Source organism: Erinaceus europaeus, chromosome 1 (genome assembly GCF_950295315.1).
Source record: "Erinaceus europaeus chromosome 1, mEriEur2.1, whole genome shotgun sequence".
NCBI classification, from domain to species: Eukaryota; Metazoa; Chordata; class Mammalia; order Eulipotyphla; family Erinaceidae; genus Erinaceus; species Erinaceus europaeus.
Genome location: NC_080162.1, coordinates 66,712,413 through 66,731,531, shown reverse-complemented (window position 1 = coordinate 66,731,531; position 19,119 = coordinate 66,712,413). Strand labels below are relative to the sequence as shown.

Sequence of the window (19,119 nt, the reverse complement as noted above, 5' to 3'; positions counted from 1 at the left end):
TAGAGAAAGAAAGAGACAGAGAGACACCTGTAGCACTGTTTCACCATTTGAGTAATTTTTCGCCTGCCTGTGAGGACTGGGGCCTTGAATTTAAGTTCTTGCACACTGTAACGTGTGCTTGAAATGTTCTCTACCATCAGCAAGTCAATAGAAACACAAACATGAAAAGATTCAGGAATGGTATTAAAACAGGTAATTTTTTCCCATTACCTAGTAAGTGATACCTTGGTATCTAGCAAGACTCTGTTGTGCTTCTCTAACTCCCCCCACCCCCCCCGAAAGAATATGTTCTCTTAGATTCTCATTAAAACTGGTTCCAAGTTCTTCAGTAGAAATTATTGACCTACTCTGCCCTAATCCAGCTTCCTTGCTCTATTCTCAATTCTTGACACCATCTGCCCAGACAATATTTTTAGTCCACCTGCATGTTAGGTATTAGGCTCAGGCAAAAATTACTAAAGTCACGGGTTCCTTGGAACATATCTAAAATAGACTTACTAGCTTCTTCCCATCTGAAATCCTTTAATTTTATCTGCTCTATTCCTACCTTTAGTTTCCTATTTCTTAAACAATTTGTCCTGCTTTATGTCTTAGCACCTTTCAGCCACCAAGTTGCATATGCTACTGTGATTCCATCCTGACTTCCTTGGGCAGAGGACCTCACCAATATGTCACACTCTCACCTCTCCAGAGCCCTACCCCACTAGAAAAAGATAGAAACAGGCTGGGGACATGGATCGATCTGTCAATGTCCATGTCCAGTGGAGAAGCAATTACAGAAGCAGCAAAAAAAAAAAAAAATCCCACCCTCTGAACCCCAGAAAGAATTTTGGTCCATCCTCCCAGAGGGGTAAAGAGCAGTGAAGTTTTGAGTGGAGGAGATGGGACACGGAAGTCTGGTGGTGGGAACTGTGTGGAATTATACCTATCAGCTTACAATCTTGTTTATCATTAATAAATCACTAATACAAAATTAAAAGAAAATTGGAACAGAAAAAATACTGATCTGGGAGAATTAAAGGTTATGGGAAATACAGAGAGGATGGGTCTTCTGCCAAATGAGATGTAGAATAGATTGGAGTGCAAGTTAGCGTGAATTGGAAATTCAACTCTACATTACCTGTGCAGGAATGTGTATGGCCTTTTTTTTTTTTTTTTTTTCCATTTTAGGACTATAGCTTTATCTTGTTTATCTCCTTTCCTAGAGCAGAACATAGAACTGTATACATACAATAGATACTCATAGAGGGTTTATGGATTGAATTGACTGGCTCACAGTGAGTTCACACAGGTGTGGGAGAGACATTTCTTGGGTTCAAGTGAAACTTCACTTTTCTAGGAGACCTCCATGACCTACTGTTTTGGTTGGAAAAGAAACACCAACATCATTATATTCCTTCTGAAATTTTCCAGAGCCATGAGGAATCTGTAGCTTTCTGAAGTAGGGTCTCTCAAATGAGTTAGAGAAGCAAGTGTTTACTATCAATGTAAAACTGACTGATGTCACAGTACTGATTCCTACAGAGTCTAAATATGGCATGACGTTATTGTATGTTCAGTTGTGTTTCAATGTTTGTTGAAAATTATGTTTAATATGCTTACATCTCTTTTTCCAAATGTTTTTAGTGGCTTATGTTTTCTGAAAAAAAAAAAGATGCTTACATGTCACACCTAGATATTGCAAATAAAAATTTATCTTTAAAAAAATCCAGATGAGGGGCCGGGTGCTGACACAGCTGGGTGGGTGGACATGTTATAATGTGCAAAGACCAGGGTTCGAGCCCCCCAGTCCCCATCTGCAGGGGGAAAGCTTCACAAGTGGTGAAGCAGGGCTGCAGGTGTTTCTCTGTCTGTCTCCCTCTCTATCTCCCCCTCTCAATTTTTCTCTGTCTTTATCCTTTAATAAACAAATTTAAAATATAATTAAAAAAAAATCCCAGACATTTTGGGTGTCACAGAGCAAAAGATTAATGACTATAAAAACGTTGTATCATGATAATGATTTATATGGAGAAATATGTGAACGTTTTTGCTAAAATACGAAAAACTAATAAAAGACTTATACTTTATTATAATAAAATTTTCATCTATATTTTTTCCTTGTGTGTAGAGAAAATAGGGGTTGCTGGAACATTGTTATTGATTTCCTTCTTTGCTCCAAAAGTAATGTATTAAATCATCTTGTACTCTCCTATCTTCTCTCTGTGTCCAAGAAAGCAGCATACCTTCTCTACCTTCTGGAGCCCATATTTCCTAACTGCTGCACATCCTGGCTTTATTACTACCACCTTTCTTACAAGTGTATAGTAATATGCCTGTGGTCATCAAAATCTCAACATAAAATCCATCATAAAATCCCTCACTTCTCCCTTTTCTTTTAGCTGTTGCTCTCTCCATAATGAAAGTGTTGCTCATACTCACCCTCTCTTTTTCCATGCATCTTGCCCATTTCTTTTCTGCTCTCCAAAGTCTTCTGCCTTTTCCACTGCTTTGAAATTTCTCTTACCAAGGCTACTGACACCCTGCTAGTTGCTAACCCCAGCTGATTACTTTCAGACGATCTACTTTGCTTTTTCTTCTGCAGTACCCTTCCATTCATCCATCCATTCTATACTTTGAGTATGTAGTGATGCCTGTTGTAAGCTAGAGAATTTGCTGGTGTTGGCTTATAATGATAAATACTTAGTTTCCTGACCTGTTGGTTTGTATTCTGTTGGGGAGAGAGAGGCTAAATAAAGGCATAATTACTTCATTATAATTATGATAAGAAGTGTAAAAATTTCCTAGAGCATTTTTATTTATAGAAGGACCTGAAGTATAAGTTGTACCTATGCCCAAGATGATGAGAGGAACTTTGTTAGGCCAAGGAAACAGCACACTTGGGCATTCTAAGGAGGAAAGGAACATGAGACTTTGGAGAACAAAGCAAAATAATCCAGTGGGGGAGCTTGGTGGCTTAGATAAAGCTGGGAAGATGGCAAGGGAATGTGTATATACTGCTTAGACCCCTGCAAGATTTTATCATAAAGTCAGTAGGAAATAATTAAAGCCATGTTTCTCATCCTTGTCACTACTGACATTTGGAGCCAAATATGTGTGTGTGTGTGTGTGTGTGTGTGTGTGTGTGTGGTGACCTGAACATGTAGCAGCATTCTTGGCCTTTATCCATTGGATATTAGTAGTGACATTTCCCACCCATGTGATGATAAAAATTGTTTCTGCAAGTTACCAACATGTCTATGGAGAACAATGTTGCCACTGATTCAGTCACTGATTAAAATTTAAAACACTCACTAAGAAAGAATTAGAAGAAGGACCAAGCAGTGGCACACCTGGTTAAGTGCACACATTACACAGTAAGTGCATGCACCCAGCTTCAAGTCCCTGGTCCCATGCAGGGAAAGCTTCATTAGTGGTGAAACAGGGTAGCAGGTGTCTCTCTGTCTCTTTGCTTATCTCTCCCCTCAATTTCTCTCTGTTTCTACCTAATACAAATAATAAATAGGGCAGGGGTAGATAGCATAATGTTTATGCAAACAGACTCTCAAGCCTGAGGCTCCAAAGTCCCAGTTTCAATTCCCTGCACCACCATAAGCGAGAGCTGAGCAGTGCTCTGGTAAAAAAATAAATAAATACATAAAAATGAAAAATTAAAGTATTAGATAACTGTACATGTGGCTACATGGATATCCTCTCTATATGCACATTTATACATGTGGACAAGGAGCACATGAAAAAAATGTACAACATCATCCATTAGGCATCAGGGAAGTACTAATTTAAATCAGAGTGAGATGCCACTTTACAACCAGCAGAGTACTGTCTTTCTGATTGAAATTTACTCTTCTGATGTCTCCACTGAGGGAAATGGATACCTTAGGATCCCACTTTTTCTTTAGTCTATAACACAGTGTCTGAAATATTTGTACGGTTTTTGAATATTTTATACTTTCATCTTTCCCCTGTATTGTACTACCATAGATTTTTTAATGCCTATCAGTAAAAGGAAATAGCTTTTTTTTTAATTGGGGAGAGGATGGTATGCAGTATAATTGTTGACATATGGGTACAATTTATCATTCCCATGACAAGTCTCTGTAAAAACCTTCCCACCCCCAGCTTAGGTATTTTCCTTCCATCATGCATCAAGATCCCACTGTCCTCTTCTTTTCTTCCTGTTCTTTCCCTCACTCCCAGCTATCTTGGCTTTGAGCTAATACAGTAAGTAGTCTTAAGTTTCATCTTGTGTTTTCCTTTCTTTTCTTGTTTCTTAAGTTTCACATATAAATGAGTTATTCAGATATTTGTTTATCTCCTTTTGGCTCTTTCCACTTAACATGATTGCTTTGAGACTGAGATATACCCAAGTTAAAGGAATTATTATTATCACTATTATGACCATTATTATTTTACCAGACCACTGATTAACTCTGGCTTATGGTGGTGTGGGAGATTTGCATAACCATAATAATAATATCTATCCTCCTCAATTAAAGGAAATATTAATAGTTCATCTCTCCAATGATTCTCTATGTTGTATCTTACTTTATTTTTCTTTGAGTGCAATTTCAGACTGTAAAGACTTCTAAGGAGATAGTTCTCATCAATATTAATGTACATGGAAGATTCGCTTCACTGACCCTGATCTAACACCTTAACATCCAAAACTACTTCTATTGTGTGTATGTGCATGAGTGTGTGTGTGTGTGTGTGTGTGTGTGTATGCTTTATAGTCATGACTGCATTGCTAACATTTGATGGCTGTCACATTTGTTTCTCTGTGACCCTCTCCATTTTTATTTCTACTGTTAGGAAACTGTACATTTTAGTCAATTTTTTTCAAAGTTATTATCTTTTTATTTATTTATTTATTGAATAGAGAGAGTCAGAAATTGAAAGGGATGGGGGTAGAGAGGAAGAGAGACACCTCCAGCACTGCTTCACCACAGCTTTCCCCCTGTAGGTGAGGACCTGGGGTTTGAGCCCCAGGTCCTTGTGCGTTGTAACATGCACTCAAACAGGTAGGTGTGCCAACACCTATGCCCAATTTTGGTCAACCCTTATAGGACTTCACTTGTTAGGCTTCCTTGTTGACTTTGAATTATTGGTTAGTTCAAAGTGCAAGTCTCTAGTACTATGCATTATTTTGGAATAGCAAACCAAAATTACTTTGGATTCAAGATTTTGGTCAGTTTTGGCTCAAAGACTTTCTGATGGAGGGACTAAAAACTGTGCTGTGGATCTGTGGACTGGTTCTTTACATTAATGTAAGGCTCAGAGTTAGAGCTTGTGTTAGCTTGCTAGAGTGGTAATCACAAGGAACCAGGAATTGAGTACCTTAAACAGAAATTTGTTTTCTCACAGTTTGGGACACTGTAAGTACAAGATGAAGCTGTTGACAGAACTGATTCTTTCTGAGGACCATGAAGGAAAAATATGTTCCAGACCTCTTCTTGGCTTTAGATAACTTTCCCCAAACATCTTCATACATTCTTTCCTGTGTACTTTGTATGAGACTCTGTGAAACTCTTCTCTCTTTAAAAGGAGAAGGACTTCAGTTACATTGGACTAACGTATTTATGACCAACTTGATTTTTTAGGATCTGGGGCTTTGTGCATGCTTGATTTCACTGCTCCTTTGTCAACCCCTGAGGCGGGGGAGAGAAATAGAAATAGAAATAGCAGAAAGGACTCCATAGTACCAGAACAGACCCTATTGCTCTGGCACTCCTATGTGATGGCAGAAATTGAAATGTTGTATATGACAAGACAGGTACCTATTAAGCTATTACTCCTTTCTCTTTTATGGCCTCTTTCATTCTTTCTCTTTCACTTTAAACTAATCATGACTAAAAAGACTTTCTCCTAGTGAGATCACATTTTGAAGTTGTTGGACTAGGACTTTAAAATTTGAATTTTGGGGAATACACAAATTCAATTCCTAATACCTGTTAAAGTACAGCATAAAGTGTGACTATATAATAGCCATATTTAGTGTTTGAAGAATTGACATTCAGCAGCTCCATTTATTTTGCACTACTTAGATTGTAGGGGTTGAGCCATAGTGCACCTGGCTGAGTGCATACATTACCATGCACAAGGACCTGGTTCAAGCCCCAGATCCTCACCTATAGAGGGAAGCAGGTGAAGCAGCGCTGCTGGTATCTCTATCCCTTCAGTACCCCCTCCCGTTTTAATTTCTCTCGATCCTCTCAAATAAAAGGAAAAAAATGTCTAAAAAATAAAATAAAACTAGCTTGTAGTGGCTTTCATGGAACACCTCTCCCCCCAAATATTCTAATTGGAACCACTTGAGCAAGATTGCTTTGTGAAGAAGCCCAGTTGAAATATAATGTGAAACACATAGGGAATTAAAAGTTTTCTAGTATCCACATTAAAAGAAGTGAAAGAAAATAGGTGGGATTATTTTTAACCCTATACTTTATTTGCCCACTATATTAGAGTACAATAAAACATGAACAGTTATTAATGAGCTATTATTCATTCTCATTTTCATTCTTTTTTTAAAATTTATTTATTTTCCCTTTTGTTGCCCTTGTTGTTTTTTATTGTCGTTGTAGTTATCATTGTAGTTGTTATTGATGTTGTCATTGTTAGATAGGAAAGAGAAAAATGGAGAGAGGAGGGGAAGACAGAGATGGGGAGAGAAAGATAGACACCTGCAGACCTGCTTCACTGCCTGTGAAGCAACTCCCCTGCAGTTGGGGAGCCTGGGGCTCGAACCCGGATTCTTATGGGTCCCTGTGCTTAGCGCCACATTCGCTTAACCTGCTGAGCTAACACCTGACTCCCTCTTGTTTTCATTCTTACAGAACATCTCATTCAAACTACTTGCATTTCATGTATTCAATAACTCCAAGTGGCTAGTGAGTCCATATTGGTCAGCAGTGGTACAAAAAATGCATTTTTTTAAAGCTCCAGGCCCTCATGCAGCTTGGCTTCACCACTCCTGGGTGAGTTTTCCATTATTTATTATATTAGAAAGAGATAGGAGAGAGAGATTGAGTGTACTGCTTCACCATCTGTGGATTTCAGTATTCTGCACTGACTTTTTTAACTCATACAAACATTGAGGGAGAAAAAGAATTTCACCCATGTCTATATTTTAAGCTCACTGGTACTCTTCTCATCTTTACATTTCTGACGGAGTATCTCATCCATTGCAAGCTCATGTCAGTGGATCTCTTAAGTGTGTTCCTGGACAACAGCAACAGCAGATCACTTAGAGTTTTATTAAAGATTCTCAGGGGGTTGGGCATTAGCGCAGCAGGTTAAGCACACATGGTGTGAAGCAGAAGGACCTGGGTAAGGATCCCAGTTTGAGCCCAGTGCTGGCATGCAGGGGGGTCGCTTCACTTGTGGTGAAGCAGGTCTTTCTTTCTTCCCTCCTCTCTGTCTTCCCCTCTTCTCTTAATTTCTCTCTGTCCTATCCAACAACAATGACATCAGTGGCAACAATAACAATAATGACAACAACAAGGGCAACAAAATGGAAAAATGGCCTTCAGGAGCAGTGCATTCCTGGTGTAGGCACCGAGCTCCAGTGATAACCCTGGAGACAATATATATATAGTTTTCAGGCTCCATGAGAAACTCTTGAGAAATAGCCCAGAAATATGTTTTATCAAATCCTTCTGGTATACTTGAAACTCCTGAAAGTTAAAAAACAAACAAACAAAAAACCACCACCATTATAGAATCTTACAGATTTTGATAGAGCAATAAAGGGTAAAATGAGAGCATCTGGGAACCATCTCCTCTACTCTGAAGTAAAATGCTATAGGAATCACAGTCTGCCTGCAGTTACCTTGGAAATGAAGGATGACCATATATTTCAAACTAGAGCATAGGTTCTGACAAATAAGAACACTTGAGATGTGAGTTGAGTGACTACTTTGGTGTGAGGAAAACATAGTCACCGGGGCCAGGTGGCGGCTCACTCAGTGAAGTACACATGTTACAATGCACAAGGTTCCCGGTTCACGCCCCTGGTAAAGCAAGTACTGCAGGTGTCTCTCTTCCTCTTTCCCTACTACCTATTTACCCTTTCACCTTGGTTTCTCTCTGTCTTTATTCAGTAAATGAATAAATAAACCAACTGTTATTAAAAAGGAAAACACAGTCACTTGCAGCTATGTGGGAGGCGGGATAAAAAGCAGGTGGAGGGAGTCGGGCAGTAGCGCAGCTGGTTAAGCGCACGCGGCGCAAAGACCTGAATAAGGATCCGGGTTCCAGCCCCTGGCTCCCCACCTGCAGGGGAGTCGCTTCACAGGCGGTGAAGCAGGTCTGCAGGTGTCTATCTTTCTCTCCCCCTCTCTGTCTTCCCCTCCTCTCTCCATTTCTCTCCGTCCTATCCAACAAAGATGACATCTATAACAACAATAATAATTACAACAACAACAAAAAGACAACAAGGGCAACAAAAAGGAAAATAAGTAAATAAAAAAAATTTTAAAAAAAGCAGGTGGAATTGAAAATGGATATTCATGTCTTTGTGGGTCAAACCCTGTCTTGCATGGCAGGAATGCCAAGTTCCAGCTGATCTTGGAATGTTAGAAGTGATTATAGAGGAAGCAGGCAGGGAGCCGAGATAAATGATCATTTAACAGAAGGAACTGCAGCCGGAAGAGTGGGGTCAAGAAAATATTGAACAAAGGAGCTTTAATTTCGAAGGAAGAGAAAGAATAAGCCAGAAATAGCAGCGTATGGAGCAAACGAGGCAGCCTAGAACAGTGTTCCAAAATAATATATTTGAATAGCTTTACTCTGTCAACTTCAATATTTGATTATTTTGAATACTTGCAGTAAATTACCACCAAGATTTCAGTTAGAATCTTGTCAGACACTTTTGTGAGACACTTCTAAGAAATGGAACTTACCTGAGAATAATTACACCTACAGGTTAACTCCAAATTCACTTGGAGTTGTGGTTGGTTGTGTGTTGTGTGCAGCCTGAGGGAATCTTCTTTTCTTTTGCCCAACTCTGAAATAGTAGGTTATAAAAACAAAACTGAAAGTGTTGTGATTTACTGAAATACTGCTCTGAGTTCTTATACATAAATTCTGAAAGAAACCTAAATATTTAAATATATATATTGTTTTAATACCAAATGTGTTCACAGATGCCATTTTTTTGACATTTTAAAGTCATTTTGAAAAAAAAAAACACCCAGCAATAAAACTATACCTTAAGACTGTGAGAACTGGGAGTTGGGCAGTAGCCCAACAGGTTAAGCGCAAGTGGTGCAAGCTCAAGTACCACCGTAATGATACTGGTTCCAGCCCACCGCTCCCCACCTGCAGGGGAGTCGCTGCAGGGGTGTGTGGGGGGGGGGGGGCGGCGTCACTCCCAAGGGGTGAAACAGGTCTGCAGGTGTTTATCTTTCTCTTCCCCCTCTGTCTTCCCCTCCTCTCTCCATTTTTCTCTGTCCTATCCAACAACTATGACATCAATAACAACAATAACTACAACAATAAAAAACATCAAGGGCAACAAAAGGGAAAATAAATATTAAAAAAAGGGACTGTGAGGACTATGGTGATTATTGTTGGGAGGGTGAAACTACAGAACTTTTTGGTGATCAGTACTATGTCGAACTGTATCCTATAACCTTACGATCTTGTTAACCATTATTAATCGTAAATAAAAATGGCTTGTGAAAAGTAATTTTGAAATCTAAAAATTCTGGCTCAATTTCTGTGAAACAGCATAATATTGGTAAAACATATTACACAAGCTAATCTGTAAAAATTAATCTTAATATCAGGATGAAAAAGCATGACAACTCTTAAAAATTAAGCATATGAACCAGCTAGTCTATTTCTGGATATGTATTGTGTCCTCACACATAGTAAAGTAGGTGCTTTACTGGGTGAGCATCTCACCATATCTGAAAACATATGACTCTGTTGGATACATATGTTTTCAGTCTAATCGACCTATTTAACTTATATTTATCAAACATTTACCTTGCAAAGAATAATGTGATTATCTGATATTTTCTATGGTTCCAAAACATTTTATTTTGAATTACATAATTTATTGGGTTATGATGATTTTCAAATAAAAAAGTGAAATTCTGATACATTTTATAATGTCAGTAATTTCAAACACATTATGCTAAGTGAAATAAGCCATATGCTGAAGTAAAAAGTAATACTGTATGCTTCTACTTATATGAAGTACTAAGTAGTCAGATGGCACAGGATCAGAAAGTAGAATGGTGATTTCCAGGAACGAAGGATTAAAGGGATAGGGAGTTCCTGTTTAATGAATATGGACTTTCAGGGACCAGGCAATGGCACACTTACGTAAGGGCACGTATTACCAAGCTCAGGGATCCAGTTTTGGGGTTTGAGCCCCTACTCTCCACCTGCAGGAGGTCTACTTAAGGAGCTGAGAAGCAGGTCTGCAGGTGTCTATCTTTCTCTCTCCTTCTCTAGCTCCCTCTCCTCTCTCCATTTCTTTTTGTCTTATGTAATAAAAATTAGAAAGAAAAGAAAAAAAAGGGAAAAAAATGGCCACTGGGAGTGGAGGATTTATAGTGCTGGTGCTCAACAATAAACCATTAAAATAAATAAATAAATAAATAAATGGATAAATAAAAATAAATGCAGGCTTTCAATTTGGGAAGATGAAAAAGTACTGGAGCTGGTAATTTTACAATGTAAACAATTAATGCCACTGAATTTTACACTTAAAAATGGTAAACCTATGTTACATATTTACTACAATATAAAATAATGCCATGATCAACTTTCTTTAATATTTGTAATAAGTCAGTTATAAAATATAACCTACTATAATAACAGTGATGATGCTGCTTATAATTTTGATAAGACTAAACATTTTAAGATACAAATATTGTCCTAATTTTCATTAAAGAAGGCTTATGAGGGAAGGTATTTTTATTATTTATTTAAAAATATTTTATTTTAATGAGAGAGAAGTAGAAAGAGACCAGAGCACGTCTCATCTCTGGTTCATGGTGGTGTAGGTATTCAGGTATGAAGATTTTTTTTTTGCATAATAATTATGCTGTCTCCCCAGGTTGTTCTATTATCTATTTTTTTTTTAAATCAGTCATGGTTATATCGGATGAGACAGGAACTGAAGACAGATAAAGAGATTTCAGCTTAAGGGAGTAGACTCTTGCACAGGGCCTTGTAAGGGAGGTGGGGCTTGATGAGCAGTGAAGGAGAGCTGTAGCAGGTGTCTCTCTTTATCTCGTCATCTCTCTTTATCTCCCCAATTTCTCTTTCAAAAAAAAAAAAAGCAAACAAGCCCAAAACATAACTTTTAGACTAAAACCACCTATCTGCTTTATACATTATGAAAACAATCCCAAATTCCAAAACTATCTCTTCAACTTCTAAGTGGTATTACAAGTTCTTTTGGTGATATAGAGGTTATCCTAGTTAGGATACACAGCTGGTAGTTAGCTCAGCGTTAGAGCACAGAACTTTAATGTGTGAGGGTCCAGAGATCCCAGGTTCAGTCCTGGCCATGGTCTTAGGTTAGAGCTGAGTGGTGGTGTCTTTCAAACATAAATAAATATATAAGTAAAACTTAAAAGCTGAAATAGCCTGGCAATTGATGTCTTTAAAAGTGACAGTGCCTATAAAGGCCCAAATACTGAATTGTCAGAAGTCATGCTTTATTTTTCTATGCAAAACGCATCATGATTTTTTCAACAACCTAATATTTTTAGTAAAAAAAAAATCCACATCCAGTAACATGTTCTTATGTAGATGGTATGTTTTTCTGAAAATTGCTGAAAGAACACACATTTTAGAAATGTTTAATATGATAAATGTAGCATATGCCATTTTTTTTTTTGCTTTATAAAATGCATGTTTTCAATTCTGAAGACAACTTTTTGATTTTTTTGGTTTTACTATGTGAATTTATTTTATTTTATTTTACCAAAGCATTGCTCAGCTCTGGCTTATAGTGGTGTGTGGGGGATTGAACCTGCACCTTGGAGCCTCAAGCATGAGAGTATGTATGTATAACCACTGTGCTGTCTCCCCCACCTCATTATGTGAAATTTAAATTCATAATTCTGAGTATCTTTCTCAATATGTGGAAGAAGGCCTTATTTACTGTTACCTTGGAAACCATAATGTTCAAATGTTATGTTTACTCTCCTTAGTACAATTAAAAATAATTTTATATCGCTAATATAATTTAAAATATTATCATTAAGCATAGATCTTAATTAATTTTAATCATGTAAAATATGTAATGATGTTTAATGTTAAAGTCATTTGGCAAGCTAAATATAGCCTTTTAATAGGAAACATGAAAATACATTTAAAACTTATTTGAGTAAATGTATCATAGCCTTTTATATGTATAAATGTTCAAAGCTATTAGTAAAACACCTTATTTCTATAATAAATAATCCTATAGAGTTAAAGATGTCATGTCTAATTTTTTGGAACTTTCTGAGAAATTCTTAACAATTTATTACTTAACTTCTGGGTAGGATTTTTTTTTCACAGTGATTTATACTGATATAAATGCTTTCTTTCTTTCTTTTTTTTTTTTTTTTTGATATTTTTAGGACTCCACTATTGTCACTCCAATTATTTTGAGGACTGATCCTCAGGGATTTTTCTTTTATTGGACAGATCAAAACAAGGTAAGATATCAGTTTATATCTTTATTTCATTTTCTATTACTTACTGATATGTAAAATATTTATGCTATTTAAGTCAATATGTATCTAATTTATGTAAAGATTCTACTTAGTAACGAAGACAGAAATGTCTTCGGATTTTTAAAAAAATATTTATTTCCTTTTGTTGCTATTGTTGTTTTTATTGTTGTAGTTATTGATGTCATCATTGTTGGATAGGACAGAGAGAAATGGAGAGAGGAGGGGAAGACAGAGAGGGGGAGAGAAAGATAGACACCTGCAGACCTGCTTCACCGCTTGTGAAGCGACTCCCCTGCAGGTGGGGAGCCAGGGGCTCTAACCCGGATCTTTAGTCTGGTCCTTGCGCTTTGCTCAATCTGCGCTTAACCCACTGCGCTACCACCCAAATCCCATGTCTTCGGATTTTTCCAAGGACTATATTCTAAAGTATTTGATGTGCTAAATCCTTGAAAGGTTTTTTTTCAGTGTGATAACACATATATGTGAATTACATTTTTTGTAGAAGAAAATTAGTTATCATTACTGATTTTGGTCTCCAAAATCCCACTCTCCAAACCAAGTTTTCCCTTAAATGAAGAAAAAAAAAAAACTCTGATTCTAGTGACTGCAACTTTGAGTTTTCGTTTCTCTTTTCTTCCCCGTTTACTAAGGATTTTCTCAGCTTTGGTGGGAATTTGGTCTTTTTTAAAATTCTTTTATATATATATAGTTTTAATATTTATTTTATTTATTCCTTTTTGTTGCCCTTGTTGTTTTTATTGTTGTAGTTATTGTTGTTGTCGCTGTTGGATAGGACAGAGAGAAATGGAGAGAGGACGGGAAGACAGAGAGGAGGAGAGAAAGATAGACACCTGCAGACCTGCTTCACGGCCTGTGAAGTGACTCCCCTGCAGGTGGGGAGCCGGGGTTGGAACCGGGATCCTTATGCCGGTCCTTGTGCTTTGCGCCACCTGCGCTTAACCCGCTGCGCTACAGCCCGACTCCCTTTAAATTCTTTTTTTTTAAATTTATTTATTTATCCCCCCTTTTGTTGCCCTTGTTTTTTATTGTTGTTGTAGTTATTATTGTTGTTATTGATGTCGTCATTGTTAGATAGGACAGACAGAAATCGAGAGTGGACGAGAAGACAGAGGGGAAGAGAAAGACACCGCTAACCTGCTTCACCACCTGTGAAGGGACACCCTTGCAGGTGGGGAGCCCAGGGATTGAACCGGTATCTTTAGGCGGGTCCTTGTGCTTTGCGCCACGTGCGCTTAACCCATTGCGCCACCACCCGCCTCCGGGAATTTGGTCATAATCATTTGTTCACATTAGAAAATAAAGAATAGCATTGTTTAGCCACTTTCAGTAAGAATTTCTTCCAAAATTAACTGTCTCTCCATATTATGGATAAAACATTTCATTTATTATGAAACTAATTTGAGATGATTCCACATTGAGTTATTAAAAAGTTTTATGTCTGCAGATCATGATTTATTTGGAGTTTAATAGGCAGTAAAATAAGAATATTTATAGAAAGTGGTTTATTACTTCAAGAGACAATGTCACAAGTCTGTACTTGAATTTTCAAGGCCATAAAATAGTTTGGCCCAGTAAGTTGTGATATTTGGAGAGATGAAATAGACTTTATTGAGAGAATTATTCAATAAATACATATTGAAATACATAAAATACCTGGAATGCCACAGATATTTCTGCAGGAGACATTAAATTGTGAAGTACTGTTAGTTTTTTTCACAACCTCATCTAAGATTCTTTTATATAGAGTAACTGGAATTTGTCATTTCCACCACTGTTTTCAGGACAACCATGACTCTAAATAGTGATAAGGGACTGGACCTGTACAATTACATGTACAGGAGTTAGGTTGAGCTTGGGGGAACCTTTAGAACACAGAGAAGTATCTAGTTGCAGGGGCAGTCTTAATGAGTCTGTTTATACATTAAACAACAAATTTTAATTTTGTGATTCTGGTATTACTTCCTGAATAGGCATTACCTGGAGTTATTTCTGGCCTAAGAGTAAGGCTAAAACTAAGCTAAAAAATGTATTTAAGATTTCATGTTTCATGTTCGTGTTTATTAGTGGGAAGGTTAATCAATTTGACTTTGACATTATGTTTGGTTTCCTACTGTTTTGTATGAAACAATGGCTTGAAAGAAGTTGTGTTTTTTTTCCTCTCTCCTAAAGACTATTTTTAGAACTGTTGAAGCTGTATTCATGAAAAATAAATTTATAATGCCTAGAGCATTTTTAAAGGTTGGGTATTTGTACAAGACACTAAACTGTCAGTTTGAGTTTTCAACTTGTAAATCAAATCTCTATAAAAGCAACAAAAGGCATTCTGGTGTTTTTTAGTAATTCATACAGATTCAGTTAAGCTTTCCTCCAACGCCAATCATAAATATTTATTTGCTTAAGAAAGAGAAAGGGTTTAGGGATACAGATTCTTTGTGTAAAGCCTACGTTTTGACTTATGTTCAAATGTAGGAATATATCTTCAGTTTTTCCTACTATTTTTTCCTCTACAATGTAGTGTAGTTTATGATCAAGAACAACAAGTAATGGGGTAGTAGTTCTTTGGAGTTAATTTTTTTTTCTTTTCATAGGCATTAACTTAATAGTTCAAGCCAAGAAATGGTAGATCTTATTTTTACTTACATAATTTGCTCCTGGGTCATATGTCAGCTTCCCTATTCTTTATCCCTCCAGGAGTATGGACCAAAGATCTTTGTGGGGTGCAGAAGGTGGGAAGTTTGGCTTCTGTAATTGTTTCTCTGTTGGACATTGACAGGTTTTTTTCTTTTTTTATTTCTTTTTTTTTAAACCCAAACATTTTAGATAAAGTCTTTCCCATGTCCTTTCTTGTCATGACTACACAATACTGTGTACCAGAGCTAATGTAATTTCAAGCCAGTGATTTCATATTCAGTAGGTGATGATATAAAGCTAAACCCCCATGGAAATGGTGGGTGGCAGACAAGACAACTAGCACAGATAGGTTTAGGATTAAAAAAAAAAGACTACATAGTCATTTAAAAAATTCAAGTAACAAAAGTGTGCTTAGGTGAGACAGTAGAACATTTGGAATTGGTGGAAGTGAACAAATTGGGAGATTATCTTAAAGTGTAACTTCCTACTTTGTATTAGTTCTGAACTTATTTTAATTTTTTTTTTAGTTGGCTCTATAGGGAGTAGCGAAACTTTGTTCCTATATATGATTATTGGAAGTATAGTTTTTTTTTTCTTTTGCCATTATGTATTTTGTGAAGGCGATCGATTTGCTTGTTATCATGTGTGAGAAGGTTTACAGCCTTCATATTTTTAAGAGGTTTCGTGCACCAGGCTATGATATTTCACTGGAGTTGTGCCGTGTTGTACTACACAGAAGATGCTAGTGAATACCATGTGAACGACAGGTAGACTCTGTATCACAAATTTGAAAGAAAGAGCTAATAAAAATCCAGTATGCCTAGGATGGTAGACAAATAAAACTTGCCACTACTAGTTCAGACCCAAGAAGTTCTATACAATTCAGTAAACTTCCTTGTATCCCTAATACATGAACTTGGGAGTGTGGGCTAGGAGTGAAGAACACATACATAAATTTAAATATAGGAGGAACATTGCGCTTAAATGAAGGACATGTACTATTTTCTCCTTATAAATTTCATTTTTAATTTTATGGATAATGTGTAAATATGTTCTTTTATTTTGGGGAAGTGGGTGAGGAGAGGCTAGAGGGTCTTGCTGGGGCATCACTGCTTCAGGCTGACTTTTGCAGAGACAGTGGAGAAGGGGAGACACCACAGAATCAATGCTTCCTCCATGAGGATTGACTTGGATTTGTGTTGTATGTGTAACAAATACATTCTTCTGTAACAGTGTAAATTGTGTTGTAAATGTCCTTAACCTCTCCTAGCCATTCACCAGTATCCTAGTCCTCTAGTCCTCTAAGAGTCAAGTACTCTTAATTGCTTCATGCTTAACTTTTTTTTTTTGCCTCCAGGGATATCATTGGGACTTGGTACCTGCACTAGAATCCACTGCTCCTGGTGGTCATTTTTTTTTTTTTTTTTTTTGATAGGACAGAGAGAAATTGAAAGGGGAGGGGAAGATAGAGAGGAAGAGAGAAAGATAGACACCTACAGACCTGCTTCACTGCTTGTGAAGCGACTCCCCTGAGGGTGGGGAGCCAGGGGCTGGAAATGGGATCCTTGCATGAGTCTTTATGCTTTGTACTATGTGTGTTTAACCCGGTGTGCCACCACCTGCCTCCCCCATGATTATCTTCCTAAACTAATTTTTTCGTGCATTAACTATCTAGCTATTTTATTTTATTTACATACATTTTAAAATATTTATCTATCTCCTTTTTGTTGCCCTTGCTGTTTTTATTGTTGTTGTAGTTATTATTGTTGATGTTGTCATTGTTGGATAGGACATAGAGAAATGGAGAGAGGAGGGGAAGACAGAGACGGGGAGAGAAAGACAGACACCTGCAGTCCTGCTTCACTGCCTGCGACTCCCCTGCAGGTGGGGAGCCAGGGGCTCTAAACGGGATCCTTGGACTGGTCCTTGTGCTTAACCCACTGCACTACCACCTGACTCCCATTTACATACATTTTATCCACAAAATCATCATGCTATTATTTTGTTGTTCCACAAACTTGCTTATAAATTTGCACTGTGGTCTAGAGAACTTTTCACCTTAGTTCATAGGCACTGTGCCTCACTCTTTTGAATTGCTCTCTCATATTACTGGATGGCATACTAACAAATCTTATTAAAAAGTGAAAAAAATTTTCTCATTGATGAAGTCTTGGTGTTTATTAGTTTCTAACTTGAGGTTACACAAATCACTCCTATAATGTAGATTAAACATCTTATGTATCCTTCTCTGGATATATGGGTCATGATTTCCCTAAGGTAGAATTTCAGAATTACACGTGCTGATTGAAGGCTATACATATCCTAAATTTTATTTAATGGTTGTTCCATTTTATAACTTTTGTCAGTTTTTTTTTTTGTGAGAGGAACTATTTCCTCAAGCTCCAATCAACACTATTAAGTTTTGCCAATCTGATGCAATTATTGTATCTCTTTATTTAATTCACTGTTGCCTGATTTGCTAGTAAGCTGTTTATTTTTAATACATGAACCATTTCTGCTTTCTCTGACATGAATTAACTACTGATATCTCTTATCTCTGAGTTGTTCTCTATATAATCTAGATGCTAATTCTTTATTTTTTTAACATTTTATTTATTTATTCCCTCTTGTTGCCCTTGTTTTATTCTTGTAGTTATTGATGTCGTCCTTGTTGGATAGTACAGAGAGAAATGGAGAGAGGAAGGGAAGACAGAGAGGGGAGAGAAAGACACCTGCAGACCTGCTTCAACCGGGATCCTTACTCGGTACTCGAACTTTTTGCCATGTGCACTTAACCCACTGCGCTACCGCCTGACTCCCGCTAATTCTTTTTGTAAGAACTTTTATTTAGTTTAGACACAGAGAGAAATTGAACAGAAGGGGGAGATAGAGATGGAGATGTAGAGAGACACCTGCAGCACTGTCTCACTGCTTGTGGAGTTTCCTCCCTGCTTGTGAGGACGGGAGGCTTGAATCTGGGTTGTTGGATACTATAAAGTGTATGCTCAATTTGGTGTACCACCACCCTGCCCAGGTGCTAATTCTTTTACTGTTACAGTTACTGTAAATGCATTTTTACTTATTTGGTTTATGTCAGAATTTCTCAGCTTCTAAGTTTTGCAAGACAAAAGATTACTTGTTTTAAACTCTTATATATTCACATTTAAACCTTACATTCTTCTTAAAAATATTTTGCTTATTTATTTTAGTGAGAGAGATTCAGAGAAAAATAAACTAGAACACTGCTCAGCTTTGGGTTATGGGGTATTGAGGATTGAAGTTGGGACCTTAGAGCCTGAGTGTGCATAAAAATGCTTTGTTGTTTTTATTTTCCATGCAGATTTGACAACAATGACTCTTTATTTATATGGGTTTTATGAAAACCTTGTAAGAATATTTGTTAGTTGAAGTTTCTAGACAACATATTATATGGATTTTGGTTCAAATGCCATAGGCTCTGAATCACTCTTAGGTAACTTAATTTGAGCACCATTGTTTAAAATTATTGAAAAAGAAAATAATGATAGATTTTTTTTTTAAATGGTAGGCAGTATCTAGGATAATGTACTTCTGAAAATGTCATTAATGTAGTCCTTGGAGAAAGACAAGGAAAATTGTATTTACCCACTACTACTTGCGATATCTATCATTTGATAATTATTTGTTCCAAGTGTCTTTCTGTAAGAGAAAAATAAATAGATTTTTTGATCTAAAAATGCTTTGCATAATCGTTATTCTGTCTCTTCTGCACCCCTGCCTTTATTTATTTATTTATATTTAT

The 19,119-nt window shown here is 36.9% G+C and overlaps 1 protein-coding gene across 2 annotated transcripts in view; it reads left to right on the top strand.

Moving 5' to 3' along the window:
- PLCB1 (phospholipase C beta 1) overlaps positions 1 to 19,119 on the top strand; it is an 805,117-nt gene that overhangs the window by 8,322 nt on the left and 777,676 nt on the right. For both annotated transcript variants that reach the window (XM_060186536.1, XM_060186537.1), the window contains exon 2: positions 12,591 to 12,668. In XM_060186536.1, the coding sequence (XP_060042519.1) occupies positions 12,591 to 12,668 (78 nt within the window). The remainder of the gene's footprint in view (positions 1 to 12,590; positions 12,669 to 19,119) is intronic.